Here is a 20,988-nt window from a genome sequence, read left to right as displayed (position 1 = left end):
AGAGGCCACAGTAGTGAGAGGCCCGCGTACTGCAAAAAAAAAAAAAAAAAGAAAGATTCCTAAACATAACTAAATTTCACATTTTGATTATAGATAAGAAGGAAAGGGACACATTTGTTTGGACACAGGATGGTTATTTCCCTAGAAGTTATCATTTAAATTATAATTTAATTTATATTCAATAATTTAGTGAGGAAGGGATTTTTAAGATTACATTTTTAAAATCAGCCGTTACTTATGTTGTTTATTGACTTGGAAGCAATCATAAAATTACCCAGAACTGCTTCACATTTACTGCTAACTAACATCCCCCATCACACTGCTGTAGAGATAAGCCTCTTTATTTGCACTTCAACTCAGTATTCAAAAACTGATTCCCCTTTCTCCCTTAGGAGGTTTTTGTTGTTTCTTTTTTTTGTTTGTTTGTTTTTTTGTCTTTTAAGACACTGTTTTTTATTTTCTCAATGATATAAGGTGCTTTACAAGTATGAACAATAACCTGCTACACTTTGTTTTGTATCCTTTCCATTGATTTTTTCTTTAAATCTGGAATGTAATTCCGTGTGTGGCATCTGTTTTCTAATGTAGAAAAAATAACTTATCAAACACTAAATTTTACTCTAAGGATACTACATTTATAAATTTATTCCACGTTTGAAATGATAGCCCAAAATCCACCTGATTGATGCTCATTTGGCACGTTCTTCTCAATTCTGGTCGCTAAACTACATCCTGAGTTAGGATGAAAATAATGCAGCTTTCAGGCTTTGAAATGACTACATTGAAATTGCCAAAAGGGTCAGGAAGTTGTCTGCGCAGGACAATGTTTTCCATCACTTACAGAGTTACATTTGGCACGTCAAGAAGAGAGGACATAAGCCCACAGCAGCAGACATTTAAAATAAAAGAAGACAGCCACAAGGATTCGTGCAGAATATTTTAAATATGCCCGTTGAGCAAAATGATTTAAATGATTTTTCTTCAAGGGCGATGCTCCTATATGCATCCTTTGAAAAATTAAAGATCCTAGAATAGCGTCTTCCATGTGGGACATCTTGAAAGATAATATTTTGGTTTCAGTGGGTTACACACCAGTTCTTGTTAATTTAGCGGGTCTGTTTACAGAGTGTGGTGGTTTCGTTCTTTAGATTTGCAGAGTTTATAGAGAAAGAAAATTACAGCCCGCACACCCAAGACAAGGACAATTCCTCCAATGAAACTGGCTGCATCAAAGGTAGACTTCCGCGCAGGTTGTGAAGTCGGAGTTAAAGAGGTATCAGTTGTACCTGATGTAGTAGTTGTGGTGGAAGCTGTAGAAGAGGAAGGCAGAGTTGTGGTTTTAGCTGTAGAGTTGGTTGGCAATGGTGTGGCAGTGGACGCAGGACAGAATTCTGTGCTGTTCACCGCCTTGCAATCACGAACTGCTGAATTATCTGAACAGTAGCCTTTACCTTTGCATTTTATCCAAAAGCAGGTAGTGTTAGCAGCATTAGCATCAAAACAGGAAACCCTGTTGTTGCGGCTTTCAGAGATTTCTGGTGCTGGAGTGGTGCCCGGCGGAGCGGCGGCGGCACTGGGGCTGTCCTGGTGGTAGTCGGTAAAGCCAAGGGTGTAGTCACGTTCGGGGCCAGCGTGGTGTTCTGAGCCGCGCTCGTCACGCAGAGCGCTGCCAGGCAGCCGGCAGCCAAAAGCAGCAGGCGGGGCAGCGCCAGTATCGCGGCCTCCGCGTTGGCCTTCGAGCGCGTCCGTCCCTCTGTCCCCTGCGGTGCCGCCTCCCAGACTCCTCCCTTTGGAGATTTTTAAAAAGTTCGTTAGAACTGTGTTTACCCCTAAGGGTGAATCAATTCTGTCCCTTAAAACTATCATTTTAAATAACTTTTATAATATTGTATGTATGTATGTATGTGTAGATAGGTAGGTACGTACGGAGGAAGGGAAGAAGGAAGGCAGGAGTAATGGAAGGATGGGCTTAGTGTGCTGAGAGAACTGTTGGAAATGGAAGTTGAATTTTCTATGCAATCTAGAGCTGAGTGTAAGCAATTGTATTGTGGTCCCTATACCCTCCTTTCTCCCTAGCTTCCTCATTTTCCCATGCTTTCTAGGATATTTACAACTGAATAAGTTGAGCATAATCAGGTTGTCTTCCTCAGATTTTCAAATGAAGAACAAAATAGATATTATTAAGCAGACAAATCTATTTATTAATTAAAAGGAAATGATTGTGACTTCCTAATTTTAAGGGAAATGTTTGGGATTTGGAGCAATTGAGATATAAGTGGCTTTTCAGAATAAGGCATATGATATAATAGCCAATCTGGGATACCATTATTTTACCTTTAATTCAATTCCTTTTTTTCCTTTTATACTTTTGCATTGTATTAGTCAAAGTGAAAGGGAAGAATTTGAAAATGAGTTCAAACAACAGTATGAACGAGAAAAAGTGTTATTAATGGAAGAAAATAAAAAACTGACAAGTGAGCTTGATAAGGTGAGTGATTTAATCTCATTGATACTCATTGATACATGCTAGATGTTCAGCACTATCATAGCAATTATAGATATAATTTTATATTTGGTGTACATTTTTTTATTTACTATTCTTCCTAAACGCAAGGATTGCTTCTGTGTACAGGCCATTTTTCATTTTACCAATCTGTACAGGAGTCTTCTTGGAGAGAGGACTCGGCTTACCTCGTCTTATTCTTTGTCCCATTTATTTTTTGAGCCCCTGTTCTTTATTTCACTTTCCATCTCTCTTTTACTATTAATCACTTACTTTGTCATGGCTAAGCTAAGGCCTGTCTTTGACAAGAACAGGAACAATTAAGCCAAACTAGAGAAATTTTGACAGTTCTGATGTCATATTCATGATGGAGAACTGATAATAGCTAGAAGTAATACCATTGGTACTTAAGAAGCCAAAGAAACCAACTCTGCCTATAAGCTCTACAGCTTGAATAAAGAGCTGAACCATAGATTAAACCTAGATTAAAACAGCTAGATTTATGAACAAAATTTTAAATACTTAAAGGAATCTTTTTCCATTTAGTATCTCAGATTTCTTGAACTGACATCATTCTGCATTTCTTGTCCCAGTTGTTAACAGCTGTAAAAATCCTAATATTAATCAGCAGTTTTAATAGTTTTACTTACTTTTAAATAATAAGGTTTGGATAATTGTGCTTTGTAATGAGTTCAAGGATTTTCCTGAAGTAAAAGTATTATGTTCAATTAATAGTCATTTCAATAACACATTGAAAGACAATGGCTAAATAGTCATAAAAGAGAGACTTTTCATTCATTCTATCTCAATTTTCCATTGTGTTCCATATTTCTTTTTATTTCTGTCACTATTTTCCCAATGATTGTTCAGTTTTCTAAGCATTTAAAAATGACTGCTTGTTTGGTCGCAAACTACTTGAGAAAGAGCTCTGTTAGTTTATTTTGTAATTACAAAGCTGATGCACACAAACACTGTGGAAAGTGGCCAAATAGTAAGTAGTATAAATTATTTTTTTAACTATGAATACTGTATGAACAGTATTGTATAACTCTTAGTTACTTCCACTAAAATAAAACTAACAGTATTTAAACTTTATCCAAATAGGTCACATAATTGTTATTTAATGGGCTTAACCAATATGACTACAAAATTAAACATCATTTCTGTCTACCAGACAGAATTTTAAGATTCTGTTAAGAGTGACCTTGAGGTAAGAAATATAATTAAACTCTAGAAGGTCACTTCATGTAGAGTTTATAAGCAAATTACCTAGTAAAAGATGGTATTATAGTTAGAGAAAAATTGAATTGTGATATAATCAAATCGAATGTAGATCAAATCTTGTATTCACCCCTTGGTTTCATTTCATTATTAACCATAAAGTTCTGGCAAGTTTATCAGAAATACATCTTTAGAAATAATTTTTAAACAATACTCTTTGGATTTTGATGAGATCTGAAGGATAAAAATAAAAGCCTATCTCCTAATTTTATAAAAAGTAGAATATTACCTTGTCTTGCTAAATTGAAAGATGTGGTAAAGGATATGAACAGAACTTTGAGAGCAAATCATATGGTTGGCAAATATTCAGTGACAAATGATAACAGGAAATGTTTATTTCTGGAGAAATAGGGGAGGATCTGGGTCTTCTTCCATTTGAACCTCTTCTCTATTTTTGGTCCTTTTATTCAGCTTTACTTCTCTGTCAGTCCACCTAACTGCACATCATCACTGTTTCTTTCCATTTATTCATTTTTTGGTTTGGTTGAATTGGGTATTTTCCCCAAGAGGGATAACCAAAGAATACCTTTGCCATTGCTACACCAACTGTTCCATTGGGAACCTGCTTGAAGAGAACCGAATTCCTTCTCAACAGAACTTCAGATATAGAAACCAAAAAGCAATTAGTATGTTAATTTTGAAACTTATATAACTAATAGAGTCTCATAGTCAGATTTTTTAACTTCAAAAATAAAAATTAAAAAGGAAATAGAAAAAAGTTTGTTGATATTTTCAGAAGTCTGTATTCAAAGTTTCTATTAAAGGTAATTTATTGCAAGTAAAATTAGCCATATATGCCAAGGAGTGGAAGTAAATGGTTTCCAGTAAGAAAATATTATCATTTGTATCTTGTTATTAAATAATTATTTTACATAAAAGCAAAATTACACAATGTGGAAAATATTCAACATAAAAGTTACCTATGATTTCATTAACATGAAACAACTATTTTACTTTTATATGTTCCTTTCCAGGTTTTGTTGTATATGTATTATTACATAATTTCAGTCATATATACATTTTATTTTCTAATCTGCCGTTTCATTTAAAACATGAGCATTTTTCCATATTCCTGTGTAGTCTTATAATTATCGTAAGCCAGGTATGTCAATTTACAAATAGTAAAACCTTCTCATTCCCAAACATGCAAAATGAAGTAATGCTTAGGTAGAATTTACTTTGTGCAGGTCCTCTCCTGAGTTACTTTATATAAACCATATAATTCTCACAATAACTCTGTGAGGTATACCCTATTGTTCCTACCATTTTACAGATGAGGAAATTGAGGAAAAAGGAGATTAAGCTACTCTTGTAATCTCAAAACTAGGGAGTGGCAGGATGGGATTGGAACACGGGTAGTCTGGCTCCAGAGCCCCTGTGCTTTAATTCAGTAAGAATGAGAAGATTAACTTTTCCTGACAAATACTAAACACATCTATTTAAGACTCCTTTGAACTACTGTAACATGACAGTGCAAAAATTTGTATTTCCTCCTCTTCTTGCAAATCTCCAGCTGAAACCCCAGTCACAGATTGTAAGTCAAAAGCAATGGTGATCAGAAAAGGATGTGTTGTAGGAATTAATGAAGACACTGCATCTACAAAAAACATTCTCCAAAATAGCTGGTAGACTTCTGGCTATGCTAACATGAAGAGATTGATGAATCCGCTCAAGAAAAAAAAAGTTTCAAAGTGGACACAGTTGTTGAAAACAGACATTTCAGAGCTCCCAGAGTTAACCAAAGGAAGACAACTACAAAACATTACTGAGATAAATTAAGGAATATCTAAACAAATGGAGAGATATACTGCATATTGTTAGAACTGCAGTTCTCTCCTAATAGATCTATGGATTTGGGGAAATCACTACCAAAATTTTGCTAGGCTTTTTTGTTAGAACTGGCAAGCTTATCCTTAAATTTATATGGGAATACAGAAGATCTACAATAGCAAAAATATTTGGCGGGGGGCGGGGAGGCGAGGGGTACAGAAGTTGGAGGATTTACATTACAGAATTTCGAAACTTACTGTAAATCTATAGTAATCAAAAGACGGTAACATTGGCATAATGGAACAGAGTAGAGAGTCCAAAAATAAGACGTCGTATTTATGGTTGATTGATTTTCAGCAAAAGTACCAAGGCAATTCAATGGGAAAAAGAGAATCTTTTCAACAAATGGTGCTGGAATAATTGGATATCTATGTGTAAAAAATTAACTTAGATCCTTACCTCATAACATACACAGTTAATTCAAAATGGATCATAAACTGAAATATGAGGTAAGCATAGGAGAAAACCTTTGTGATTTGGCGTTAGTCAAAGATTTTTTAGATATGACACAAAGCACAAACCTTGAGAGAAAAATAATTATAAATTGGACCTCATCAAAATTTAAAGACAACATTAATAAAATGAAAAGACATATATAGATGAAAAGATTTTCAAATAATTTATCTGATAAAAGACTTATATTTGGAATGTATAAAGAACTCTTAAAACTCAAGAAATAATACAAACAACCCAATGGAAAATAACGGGGGGAAAATTGAAAACGGGGGGAAAATTTCATGAAAGAAGATATATGAATAACAAATAAGCACGTGAAAAGATGTTCACTATCATTAGTCATTAGGAACAATGCAAGTTAAACCATAGAAACATATTGTTGTACAGGCTCAAGAGTTAATCAATCAGTGACCATACCAGCTGTTGGCAAGGATATGGAGGAACTGAAACTCCTACACTGCTTGTAGAAGTGCAAGATGGTATAACTACTTCAGAAAACAGTTTTAAATTTCTCAAAAAGTTAAGCATACACTTACCCTGTAACTCGGAAATTCTCCTAGTTATTTATCCAGAAGAATTAAAAGCATAGTCCCTTTAGACACTTGTATGTGAATGTTCATAGCATCATTATTCATAATAGCAAATAACCGGAAACAATGCAAATGTTCATCAAGTAGTGAACGGATAAATAAAGTGTACTAATATCCATGTAATAGAATACTACCCAGCTATAAAAAGGGGTTAGTTTCTGACATGTGCAACACTGTGGTTGAACCTCAATAATACGATAATTTTAAAAAGCCTGATACAAAAATCTATATATTGTATTATTTCATTGATATTACGTTTCTAGAAAAGGCAAAACTATAGACACAGAAAATAGATCAGTGATGCCAAGAACTCATGGTGGAAGCCAGGATTGACTGCAAACCAGCTTGAGGGAAATTTCTCAGGTATTGGAAGTGTTCCCAAACCAGATTGTGGTGATTATTGCACAAATGTTTAAATTTACTAAAAATCATCAAACCATAAGTGTTATAATGAGTGAATTTTATAGTATGTAAATTACACCTTAATAAACCTATAAAAAGAAAATAGATGGTAAAATACATTTTTAAAGGTAAATAGCACACCCTGGAGTACAAAACGTAAGTTCCTTGTTCTCAATAGGCAGATAACGATGTGCGTTGGTAGTGACAGGTTCTCTGACTGTTTTTCTTTCTAAGAAGACAATGAGGTTGAGGATAGGATTAAATGGAGAATGCATAAAGTAATTTGTCTTTTGGCAGAGGGGAAGAAATGAAGCTTTGCATTGTGACTTGTGCTAAAACTGCCTATCTCCCATGGAAGTACAGGTTAAAAACACACACCAGAAAAAACCTGGGTCATTAGGAGAATTCCAGATGAACTTAGTTTAGGGAGTTGGCAAAACTTGTACATTTCTTCTAGTTTGTCCAGTTTATTGGCAGAGAAAATTACAGGCCCATATCTTTGATAAATATAGATGCAAAAATCCTCAACAAAATATTAGGAAACCGAATCCAACAACCATAAAAAGGATCATACACCATGATCAAGCTGGATTCATCCCAGGGTTACATGGATGGTTCAACATATGCAAATCAGTCAGTGTGATAAACCACATCAACATAAGAAAAGACAAAAACAACATGATCATCTCAATAGATGCAGAAAAAGCATTTGATAAAACTCAACATCCATTCATGATAAAAACTCTTTCCAAAGTGGGTGTAGAGGGAACATATCTCAGCATGGAAAAGCTATTTATGGCAAACCCATAGCCAACATAATACTCAAAGGTGAAAAGCTGAAAGCCTTCCTGCTAAAATCTGGAACAAGACAAGGATGCCCACTCTTACCACTTCTGTTCAACATAGTATTAGAAATCCTAGCCACAGCAGTCAGACAAGAAAAAGAAATAAAAGGTATCCAAATTAGAAGGGAAGAGGTAAAGTTGTCATTGTATGCAGATGACATGATACCATATATAGGAAACCCTAAAGACTCCACACAGAAACTACGAGAACCGGTAAACAAATTCAGCAAGGTAGCAGTATACAAGATTAACATACAGAAATCAGTTGCATTTGCTAACTGATTTGCTAAATCAGTTGCATTACACTAACAGTGAAATCTCAGACAGGGAAAGTGAAAAGACAATCCCTTTTAAAATCGCATCAATAAAAAAACAAACAAATTTAGGAATAAACCTGACCAAGGAGGTGAGAGACTTACATGCTAAGAGCTATAAAACATTGATAAAGAAAATTGAAAATGATTCAAAGAAATGGAAAGATATCCCATGCTCTTGGATTGGAAGAATTAATATTGTTAAAATGGCCATACTACCCAAAACAGTCTACAGATTTTATGTGATCTCTGTCAAATTACCCATGTCATTTTTTACAGAACTAGAACAAATATTCCTAAAATTTATATGGAACCACAACAAAAAACAGAATTGCCAAAGCAATCCTGAGGAAAAAGAACAAAGCTGGAGACATAATCCTCCCAGACTTCAGACAATACTACAAAGCTACAGTAATCAAAACAGCTTGGTATTGGCTGACAGAAACAGACATATGGATCAGTGGAACAGAATAGAGAGCCCAGAAATAAACCCACACACCTATGGTCAATTAATCTTCAACAAGGGAGGCAAGAATATACAATGGAGAAAAGACAGTCTCTTCAGCAAGTAGTGTTGGGAGAGCTGGACAGCTGCATATAAAACAATGAAGTTAAAACACTCCCTCACACCATACACAAAAATAAACTCAGAATGGCTTGAAGACTTAAATATTAAGACATGATACCATAAATCTCCTAGAAGAGAACATAGGCAAAACATTCTCTGATGTAAATCATAGCAATAGTTTCTTATGTCAGACCCAGGAAGAGCTACTGTTTCAGTAAGAGACCAAGGACAGAATCCAATGTCCCAGCTTGAAAGCAAGTCAGGCAGGAGGAGTTCCCTTTTACTAGGGTCAGCCTTTTTTTCTGTTCAGGCCTTCAACTGATAGAATGGGAACCATCCACATTAGGAAGGTAATCTGCTTTATTCAGTCAATCAATTGAAATGTTAATCTCACCCAGAGACACCTTCAAAGACACAACCAGAATGTTTGACCAAATGTCTAGGCACCCTATGACCCAATCAAGTTGACTCATAAATTTAGCCATCACATGGCCCCTCATCTTCACAAACCTATAAATAATTCTTGTAGGAAATATTCGTCTCCTTCAAGCTGAGTAATCAGAAAGAAAACTAACACAATATCTCTACAAATATATCAGAAAGGAAGAAAGGAATAGTAATAACTAATGACATATTGAGACCATTTATCAGAAAAATGTAGCCATGAAATAAAAATTGTATGCAAATGTTTTATCATGAACTTTTAAAAACTCAATAAACAAGAATTTTTGCTTCTGTGACAGATTAGCTTACATCATACCTACCACCTCACCAAGAAGAGCTATAAAGCTGGACTTAAAAAAAAATGTTTTTAATACGGTAGCAATACTGCCTGGAAGTATTCATCTGCAGGAAGGCACTGGAGAGATAAGAAGGCAGCTGAGACTTTACTGACCCAGATCCTTTAGAAAGGAGTAGTACAGAGAGATGAGCCCAGCATTCAGTGCCAGTTTTCCTCTTGAGGCAGTTGCAGATATGAAAGCTGTAGCAGAGAATCCAGGAAGTTGAGCACAGTATTCCACAGTATCACAAGTTTAGAGAGAAAAACTGAATATCAATGCCCACCAAGGTGCAGGATCCTTGGTAATCAATTCAAGCTTTCAATTGAACTCATCGAAAAGGCTACATTTTAGACATAAGGGTGAACCAGAGAGAGATGAGCCCTCTCAGTGACTGAAACCCAGCCTCTAAGTAACTGAATCCATGATCTGTCTAATTGCCTAGCAGAAGTAAAAGTAAGCAGTCTCTGGAGGAAGATATTATATAGAGCCTCAAGTTATCTCTAAAATTTTCATACACTATATGTGGCATGCAGTAAGAAATTACAATGCATACCAAGAGATACAACCAAAGAAAACCAAGACATAAAAGTATAATAGCAAAAACAAAGTAAGAAAAGAATAAATGAGAAGAAAACCAGGCAGTCAGTATAAACAGACCCACACAATTCCGAGTATTGGAATTTTCTTAACTGAACTTTAAAATAACTGTATGATATATTGAAGAAAATAAACATGATGAAGAATTTCAGCAGACAACTGGAATGTATACAAAACAGTCAAATAAATCTTTAGAAGTGAAAAATAAAATAAATGAAAAATCCCAACAGAAAATTTTAACAGTAGATTGGAAAGAACCAAAGAAAGGAAGGGGTAAATAAAAACCTTCCCATACTGAAGTCTGGATATAGATTTAAAAGAACAGAAATACAGGGACTTCCCTGGTGGTCCAGTGGTAAAGAATCCGCCTTACAATGCAGGGGATGCTGGTTTGACCCCTGGTCAGGGAACTAAGATCCCATGTGCCATGGGGCAACTAAGCCTGCATGCCACAACTACTTGCACGCTTGCATGCCTCAACTACAGCCCATGTGCTCTGGAACCCGCGCACCACAGCTACAGAGCCCATGTGCCCTGGAGCCTACGTGCCATAACTAGAGAAGAGAAAACCTGCACACCACAACTAGAGAGCCTATGCACCACAACAAAGATCCCTCACACCGCGACTAAGACCAGACGCAGCCAAAAATAAATTAAACAAATAATAAATTTTAAAAGATATATTAAGAAAAAAGGACAGAAATACATAAAAGTGGATGTGAGACATAGGGGACGTGATGAAAAGATGACATACAAATATTTGCTTTCCCAGAAGGAGAGGAGAAAGACTGTGGTAGAAGGAATATTTGCAGAGTTAATGGCCCATAATTTTCCAAAACCTCTGAGAAGTATTTAGCCACAAATTCAAGAAATGCCACAAACCCTAAAAGTGATAAATAGAAATTAAATCCCTTAGGCACATTATAGAAAAATTGCTAAAAACCAACCAACCAAAGAAAATCCTAGAAGCAGCCAGAGAAGAAAGACACATTGTATTAGAAGGAGCAAAAGCTAAACTTAAAGCTGTCTTTACAACAGAAAAAATGGAACCCAGGATAAAAAGGAATGACATCTATAAATAATAAAAAGGAATAGAAAGGAAAATAACTGCCAATCTAGAAAATTATATACAGCAAAAAATGTCTTTCAAAAATGAAGGCAAAAATTCAGACTGTAGAGAACTCTGCAGGACAAACAACCTACTTTCTTCAACAAATAAATTACAAGAAAAATTAAAGTGTTGGAGGGGAACTGCTATGTACTAAATGTTTGTGTCCCTCCAAAATTCAGATGTTGACACCTAGTACTGTTTGGAGGTATAGCCTTTGGGAGATGATTAGGTCATAAAGGTAGAGCCTTCATGAATAGGATTAGTGCTCTTATAAAAGAGACCCCACAGAGCTCCCTCATCCCACGACCATCTATAAAACCAGGAAGTGGGCCCTTGCCAGACACTGAATCTGCTGGTGCCTTGATCCTGGACTTCCCAGCGTCCAGAACTATCAGAAATAAATGTTTCTTGTTTAAGCCACTCAGACTGTGATATTCCACTACAGCAGCCGAAATGGAATAATCTGGAGCCTATAAGTAAAAAAGACTTAAAAGATAGAGCAACCATTAAGTTACGTTTACTTGTTGGTATGATTCAATTTAACAGACTGTTAAGTCTTTTGATGTTTTGAGACAACTGGAAATTTGAACAATTACTAGCTATGTGATAATGTAAGGAAACTTGTTAAATTTGTATAAATATGATAATGATATTGTGGTTATACATAAAAAGGGAGCCTTATTTTCTAGAGATATACACAGAAATATATATGGATAAAATTATATGATGTCTGGTATTTGCTGCAGAATAATACCGGAGGAAAGGGTAAGAAGACAGGAGTACAAATGAAATAAGATTGACATTGAGCTGATAATTGTTGAAGTTAGTGATGATGGGCTCATGGGAATTCACTTATACTCTTCTGTTCATTTTTGTATATGCTTGAAATTATAAGTTTTTTTAAAAAGAGGATGACATAGAGATATTTTCAGACAAAAAAATGAGAGATGTTGTTACCAACAGAACTGGGGAGTTCTTCAGGCAAATGGAGAATGTTCTCAGATGGAACCAATTCAATATGGGGAGTATGGGAAAAGCAAAGGCAGAAGGAGAATTCAGAGTACTTGATGTTTCCACATTCAGTGACCAGAGGGTGCATCATAATAGGAAATCAGAAAGACAAGCATTTTTGAGTTACCAGATTTAACAAGAGGCATCTGAGCACCTTGAATTCCTGTTCCTAAAAGTCACACGTCTTTAAGTACCTTAAAACTGCCTTTCAGCTTACCACTTTGTATGAGAACTTGAGTACATGCAACCAGCAGTTAGAAGAAGAGGTAAAGGATCTAGCAGACAAGAAGGAATCAGTTGCACATTGGGAAGCTCAAATCACAGAAATAATTCAGTGGTGAGTACTCTCTTAAATCTGTTTTTGTGGGTAAATTTTGGCCATATAGTCAAGTTGGTATGAATTCCAGGAGGAATATTTATTACTGGTCTGTGCTTCTTCTATGTTGTCTGTTATTTTCCTCTTTTCTCTAACTCCATCAAATATTCCATATCAGCTTTTACACAGTTTCATTGGAAGCTGATATTTCTTTCTAAGAAAAGAAAATGTTATTGTCTCCTAAGACAGTTGGTCCTTAAAGAACTGAAGAAACTCATTCACTAGCTATCTGTGTTCCTTTCTAAGATCAAAATTGCTGTGTTTGTGATTACTTTAAGAAACAGAAAGCCTGGAGAATACTTTACAAGCTGAAGATGTGGTTTCACCCTTTTCATAATTATAACAGACTAATTCACACACGGCATTTTAAAAACATTAAATGGTTACAGTTTAGTTTTATCAACTGTTCTTTAAGCCCCTAGGATTTAATTTGGGATAATTGCCTTAGTAACTTTCATATTAATTAACTCAAATGATTGTTCTGGTATTTGTAAAAATTTGTATATTTTTATAATACTTGAAGAAAGTAGAATCCAACAGGGACTTTATTTTCTAATGCAAATAGCCTAACTTTTTATATTTACTTTAACTTTCTGACTCTTTTTTAGCACGTTATTGATGTTTTATTTATATAAACAGCTACTGGTTTCTTCAAATATCTATAGACCAGTAATTTGGTGAGAATGTTAGTTTATCATGCTCTTATTTTTGTTCTCTAAGCATTTTTTCCTACTTATACCAGCTTAATACCCTCCTTCTTAAATGAAATCATAAGTGAATAAACACTGCCTTTTTAAGTAATTTTACCCAAATGACTCAAATATTTTGATATTGACTTAACTATAGAGCTCTTATGTTAACTCAGCTTTAGCTTATGAATGTGACTGTTGAGTGCATATCTGAAGGAAAATGCCCAAATTGTGGAAATATGGTTGTGTTCCAAATAGTACAGTTAATGGTTCATTAATATTTAATTGAGATCCTTGTCATAAACTCTACATTTCTGAAGCAAAATCATTTTAATCTTTAGCCGTGCTTATAATATCAAACATTATGACTTTTCATTTGTAACTCCATTATTATGTAATCAAATTTGTAATAAGATGTTAATGAAAATGACTTTACAGAAGACAAAACTGATTTGGCCAAAGCCTAAGATCCTAGACCACTGATCTTTTCAAGTGATTGCATGGTGGGTTCAGATGGAATGGGAAGTGGTTCTAGTAAAGAAGCTTTAAATATGGACTATCTGGAAAGGGTTAGTAGAAAGGATGAAGATGAAAATTTTTGTGTGATACTACAAAGCACTTTTTTACACATTTCACATTCAAGTTAAATATGCAGAAGAAATCAGGAATACAATGAATTCACTTTGCATTAAAACTATTATTTAGAAATGGACTAATATATTCGATAATAAATTATTAAATACCTAATAGGCTAAAAGTAAAAGATATACTCACTGTTCTCAGAGTTCTCACCTATTTGAAAGTTATATCTCTGAGATATTCTGTGCAAGCTTATAAAGGTCAGAAGTCTCAGGTTATTCCTGGTTCTTTAATTTGGTATATTAAAAAATGAAGTAATGCCAAAACAAGGTTTTCGAAACTTGTGATATGCAGTGTTTTCAATGTTTCCATTGGCCAAATTAACAGTTTTAAAATAAAACAAACACTGCTGTATATAAGACTTCATTTGAATGCATTTCTAATGGCCTCGTTACTCTGCTCCCTCTGCCTTTCCCTATGAAATACCTCTTTCATGTGAAAGAAAACCTTTTAGGTCAAGGAGACCTTGTTGCTCACACTGTATTGGAACAGGGACCTTTCTTCTCACCATTGACTCATCAGAAGACTTCACTCTTTCTCTTCGAAATGGTACTACGAGGAGAGGTTGAAGTAGTAGGCTGGTCCATAAGATTCATTTTTTAGATGTATCTCCTCACATATAATGCATTCTTCTGGTATAATAGGAGATAGAAAGGTCTGTAAAATAGGGTACTTGGCCTTCAAGTACTAGCTTATAGTGTAACATTTAAAAGTTTAAAAACTAATGTGATCAGAGCTGGATATAAATAACAAGACTTAAATGTAAATTGTCTTATGTATTGTACAAATACTGATTTTTCTATATGAGTATAGAGGAGAATTACTTCAGACTGGGTGCTAAAGAAAGTTGGGGGTAATCAGTGGAACTATAATGCATTTTCTGAAAACACTGAGTTCAATGAAGGGTGCTACTATTCCTATAAAAGAATAGTAGGAAATAAGACCAATAAAGTTATTGCAGCACAATTAACATGAATACTGGGTAAGAATCAGAACTTCATTTATTTATAAGAAGAAGGAGAAGGCTTTTCTGCAACGGATTATGGAATTGATTGAGGTGATGCATTAGGAAGGTAACTCTTCATAGTGGTGTTCAGCATGAAATAGAAGGAAATTTGGGGGAAGATGAACAAATGGAGAAGCCATGGAAGAAGGATCTATAGGACTTAATTAATTATAAATGAAGGGCAAGAGATGAGGAGGAATTAGTATTTCTGAAACTCTGTGTTGGAGAGATTAAGAAAATGGTGCTATCACTGAAGTAAGAAAAGTCAGGAGAAGGAACCAGCTTTGGGGAGGATGCTATAATCAATTTTAGTTGTTCTTTTGTTTGTTGGTGAGTCTGAGATCATTCTGAGATATCTGAGTGGAGATTTCCAATATGCTTTAGAAAAGATGACTTAAAGGTTAGGATTAGAAATATAAATTTGCGGATTTAATTTCTAGTAAATAAGGCCGTTGAAGTTGTTGGGTTTTATAATAGAAAGAAGGATAATGGTGAGGGTGATAATAGTAGAAGATAGAGGAAACAGCTGTGTAAGACAACCAGGAAAATGTTTTAATAATCAGGAAAGGCTTTCAATAGTGAAACTTTTACTTTCCTTTGTTTAAATTCATTCACATTATTTGAAACACTCCTCATTCATTAATTTTCATTCCTGTGTAGTAATAGTTTACAGTGATTAAAAAATAGTATGTTGTAGGCATTAGGCTGAAAATTCACATGTTTTCTCATTTAGTTATCACAACAGTCCTATTAAGTAGATATTATTATTATTCCCATCTTATAAGTGAGATAACAGAGAGTTAGAGGGGGTAAATGACTTATCCAAAGACACACAACTGCTAAACAGTGAGCTAGGATTTGAACCTAGTTCTATATGACTCGAGTCAAGTTCTTAATCACTCTACTATATGTGTCCTGACTCCCAAACTTTTTTTTTAATTTTAATTTTATGTTGGAGTATAGTTGATTAACAATGTTGTGTTAGTCTCAGGTGTACAGCAAAGTGATTCCATTATACATATATGTGTATCTATTCTTTTTCAAATTCTTTTCCCATTTAGGTTATTACGGAATATTGAGCAGAGTTCCCTGTGCTATACAGTAGGTCCTTGTTGGTTATCTATTTTAATTATAGCAGTGTCTCAAACTCCCAATCTGTCCTCCCCCAACCCTTCTCCCGTGGTAACCATAAGTTCGCTAAGTCTGTGCTGACTACCAAACTTTTTAAGGACCATGTCTTATATGTCTTCTTCAGTCTTCCTAATATGTCTACATAATAATCAGTATTTAGTAAATATTTCTTGATTATTTTGACTTAGCCAAAGAAAAGATGAGAGACTTGCCTCTAAAACTGTTTATTTTAAACGTCTTTATTGAAGTATAATTGCTTTACAATGGTGTGTTAGTTTCTGCTTTATAACAAAGTGAATCAGTTATACATATACATATGTCCCCATATCTCTTCCCTCTTGCGTCTCCCTCCCTCCCACCCTCCCTATCCCACCCCTCTAGGTGGACACAAAGCACCGAGCTGATCTCCCTGTGCTATGCGGCTGCTTCCCACTAGCTATCTATTTAACGTTTGGTAGTGTATATATGTCCATGCCACTCTCTCACTTTGTCCCAGCTTACCCTTCCCCCTCCCCGTATCCTCAAGTCCATTCTCTAGTAGGTCTGTGTCCTTATTCCCATCTTGCCCTTAGGTTCTTCATCACCATTTTTTTCTTTTTTTTTTTAGATTCCATATGTATGTGTTAGCATACGGTATTTGTTTTTCTCTTTCTGACTTACTTCACTCCATATGACAGACTCTAGGTCCATCCACCTCACTACAAATAACTCAATTTCGTTCCTTTTTATGGCTGAGTCGTATTCCAGTGTATATATGTGCCACATCTTCTTTATCCATTCATCTGTTGATGGACAATTAGGTTGCTTCCATGTCCTGGCTCTTGTAAATAGAGCTGCGATGAACATTTTGGTACATGACTCTTTTTGAATTATGGTTTTCTCAGGGTATATGCCCAGTAGTGGGATTGCTGGGTCGTATGGTAGTTCTATTTTTAGTTTTTTAAGGAACCTCCATACTGTTCTCCATAGTGGCTGTTATCAATTTACATTCCCACCAACAGTGCAAGAGGATTCCCTTTTCTCCACACCCTCTCCAGCATTTATTGTTTGTAAATTTTTTGATGATGGCCATTCTGACCGGTGTGCAATGATATCGCATTGTAGTTTTGATTTGCATTTCTCTAATGATTAATGATGTTGAGCATTCTTTCATGTGTTTGTTGGCAATCTGTGTATCTTCTTCGGAGAAATGTCTATTTAAGTCTTCTGCCCATTTTTGGATTGGGTGGTTTGTTTTTTTGATATTGAGCTGCATGAGCTGCTTGTAAATTTTGGAGATTAATCCTTTGTCAGTTGCTTCATTTGCAAATATTTTCTCCCATTCTGAAGGTTGTCTTTTTGTCTTGTTTATGGTTTCTTTTGCTGTGCAAAAGCTTTTAAGTTTCATTAGGTCCTATTTGTTTATTTTTGTTTTTATTTCCATTTCTCTAGGAGGTGGGTCAAAAAGGATCTTACTGTGATTTATGTCATAGACTGTTCTGCCTATGTTCTCCTCTAAGAGTTTGATAGTTTTTGGCCTTACATTTAGGTCTTTAATCCATTTTGAGTTTATTTTTGTGTATGGTGTTAGGGAGTGTTCTAATTTCATTCTTTTACATGTAGCTGTCCATTTTTCCCAGCATCACTTATTGAAGAGGCTGTCCTTTCTCCATTGTATATTCTTGCCTCTTTTATCAAAGATAAGGTGACCATATGTACGTGGTTTATCTCTGGGCTTTCTATCCTGTTCCATTGATCTATATTTGTGTTTTTGTGCCAGTACCATACTGTCTTGATTACTGTAGCTTTGTAGTATAGTCTGGACTCTGGGAGCCTGATTCCTCCAGCTCCGTTTTTCGTTCTCAAGATTGCTTTGGCTATTCGGGGTCTTTTGTATTTCCATACAAATTGCGAAATTTTTTGTTGTAGTTCTCTGAACAATGCCAGTGGTAGTTTGATAGGGATTGCATTGAATCTATAGATTGCTTTGGGTAGTAGAGTCATTTTCACAATGTTGATTCTTCCAATCCAAGAACATGGTATATCTCTCCATCTGTTTGTATCATCTTTAATTTCTTTCATCAGTGTCTTATAATTTTCCGGATACAGGTCTTTTGTGTCCTTAGGTAGGTTTATTCCTAGATATTTTATTCTTTTTGTTGCAATCGTAAATGGGAGTGTTTCCTTACTTTCTCTTTCAGATTTTTCATCATTAGTTTATAGGAATGCCAGAGATTTCTGTGCATTAATTTTCTATCCTGCTACTTTACCAAATTCATTGATTAGCTCTAGTAGTTTTCTGGTAGCATCTTTAGGATTCTCAATGTATAGTATCATGTCATCTTCCAACAGTGACAGCTTTGCTTCTTTTCCGATTTGGATTCCTTTTATTTCTTTTTCTTCTCTGATTCCTGTGGCTAAAACTTCCAGTATTATGTTGAATAATAGTGGTGAGAGTGGGCAACCTTGTCTTGTTTCTGATCTTAGAGGAAATGGTTTCAGTTTTTCATCATTGAGGACGATGTTGCCTGTGGGTTTGTCATATATGGCCTTTATTATGTTGAGGAAAGTTCCCTCTATGCCTACTTTCTGGAGGATTTTTATCATAAATGGGTGTTGAATTTTGTCAAAAGCTTTCTCTGCATCTATTGAGATGATCATATGGTTTTTCTCCTTCAGTTTGTTAATGTGGTGTATTACATTGATTGATTTGTGTATATTGAAGAATCCTTGCATTCCTGGGATAAACCCCACTTGATCATTGTGTATGATCCTTTTAATGTGCTGTTGGATTCTGTTTGCTAGTATTTTGTTGAGGATTTTTGCATCTATGTTCATCAGTGATATTGGCCTGTAGTTTTCTTTCTTTGTGACATCTTTGTCTGGTTTTGGTATCAGGGTGATGGTGGCCTCGTAGAATGAGTTTGGGAGTGTTCCTCCCTCTGCTATATTTTTGAAGAGTTTGAGAAGGATAGGTGTTAGCTCTTCTCTAAATGTTAGATACTATTCACCTGTGAAGCCATCTGGTCCTGGGCTTTTGTTTGTTGGAATGTTTTTAATCACAGTTTCAATTTCAGTGCTTGTGATTAGTCTGTTTATATTTTCTATTCCTTCCTGGTTCAGTCTCTGAAGGTTGTGCATTTCTAAGAATTTGTCCATTTCTTCCAGGTTGTCCATTTTATTGGCATATAGTCGCTTGTAGTAATCTTTCATGATCCTTTGTATTTCTGCAGTGTCAGTTGTTCTTTTTCATTTCTAATTCTATTGATTTGAGTCTTCTCCCTTTTTTTCTTGATGAGTCTGGCTAATGGTTTATCAATTTTGTTTATCTTCTCAAAGAACCAGCTTTTAATTTTATTGATCTGTGCTATCATTTCCTTCATTTCTTTTCCATTTATTTCTGATCTGATCTTTATGATTTCTTTCCTTCTGCTAACTTTGGGGTTTTCTTTGTTCTTCTTTCTCTAATTGCTTTAGGTGTAAATTTAGGATGTTTGTTTGAGGTGTTTCTTGTTTCTTAAGGTAGGATGTATTTCTATAAACTTCCCTCTTAGAACTGCTGTTGCTGCATCCCATAGGTTTTGGGTCATCGTGTTTTCATTGTCATTTGTTTTTAGATATTTTTTGATTTCCTCTTTGTTTTCTTCAGTGATCCCTTGGTTATTAAGTCATGTATTGTTTAGCCTCTGTGTGTTTGTATTTTTTACAGATTTTTTTCCCTGTAATTGATATCTAGTCTCATAGAATTGTGGTTGGAAAAGATACTTGATATGATTTCAATTTTCTTAAATTTACCAAGGGCTGGTTTCTGACCCAATATATGATCTGTCCTGGAGAATATTCCATGAGCACTTGAGAAGAATGTGTATTCTGTTGTTTTTGGATGGAATGTCCTATAAATATCAATTAAGTCCATCTTGTTAAATGTATCATTTAAAGCTTGTGTTTCCTTATTTATTTTCATTTTGGATGATCTGTCCATTGGTGAAAGTGGGGTGTTTAAGTCCCCTACTATGAATGTGTTACTGTCAATTTCCCCTTTTATGGCTGTTAGTATTTGCCTTATGTATTGAGGTGCTCCTATGTTGGGTGCATAAATATTTACAATTGTTATATCTTCTTCTTGGATTGATCCCTTGATCATTATGTAGTGTCCTTCCTTGTCTCTTGTAGCATTCTTTATTTTAAAGTCTATTTTACCTGATATGAGTATTGCTACTCCAGCTTTCTTTTGATATTCATTTGCATGGAATATCTTTTTCCATCCCCTCACTTTCAGTCTGTATGTGTCCCTAGGTCTGAAGTGGGTCTCTTGTAGACAGCATATATATGGGTCTTGTTTTTGTATCCATTCATCCAGTCTGTATCTTTTGGATGGAGCATTTAATCCATTTACATTTAAGGTAATTATTGATATGTATGTTCCTATTCCCATTTTCTTAATTGTTTTGGGTTTGTTATTGTGCTTTTCCTTCTCTTCTGTTTCCTGCCTAGAAAAGTTCCTTTAGCATTTGCTGTAAAGCTGGTTTGGTGGTGCTGAATTCTCTTAGCTTTTGCTTGTCTGTAAAGCTTTTAATTTCTCCGTCAAATCTGAATGAGATCCTTGCTGCGTAGAGTAATCTTGGTTGTAGGTTTTTCTCCTTCATCACTTTAAATATGTCCAGCCACTCCCTTCTGCTTCCACAGTTTCTGCTGAAAGATCAGCTGTTAACCTTATGGGGATTCCCTTGTGTGTTATTTGTTGTTTTTCCCTTGCTGCTTTTAATATTCTTTCTGTGTATTTAATTTTTGACAGTTTGATTAATATGTGTCTTGGTGTGTTTCTCCTTGGATTTATCCTTTATGGCACTCTCTGTGCTTCCTGGACTTGATTAACTA

The 20,988-nt window shown here is 35.1% G+C and overlaps 1 protein-coding gene and 1 pseudogene across 19 annotated transcripts in view; one reads left to right on the top strand and one right to left on the bottom strand.

Moving 5' to 3' along the window:
* The window catches only part of CDC42BPA (CDC42 binding protein kinase alpha), a 325,266-nt gene that overhangs the window by 234,907 nt on the left and 69,371 nt on the right, over positions 1 to 20,988 (top strand). For all 19 annotated transcript variants that reach the window (XM_030868499.3, XM_060304871.2, XM_060305121.2 and 16 more), the window contains 2 exons: positions 2,383 to 2,488; positions 12,503 to 12,627. In XM_030868499.3, coding sequence (XP_030724359.1) covers positions 2,383 to 2,488; positions 12,503 to 12,627 — 231 coding nt within the window. The remainder of the gene's footprint in view (positions 1 to 2,382; positions 2,489 to 12,502; positions 12,628 to 20,988) is intronic.
* LOC132593545 (sialomucin core protein 24 pseudogene) lies at positions 901 to 2,085 on the bottom strand (annotated as a pseudogene).

This window comes from Globicephala melas, chromosome 1 (assembly GCF_963455315.2).
Source record: "Globicephala melas chromosome 1, mGloMel1.2, whole genome shotgun sequence".
Classification (NCBI taxonomy): domain Eukaryota; kingdom Metazoa; phylum Chordata; class Mammalia; order Artiodactyla; family Delphinidae; genus Globicephala; species Globicephala melas.
This window is presented reverse-complemented; position numbering and strand designations above follow the sequence as displayed.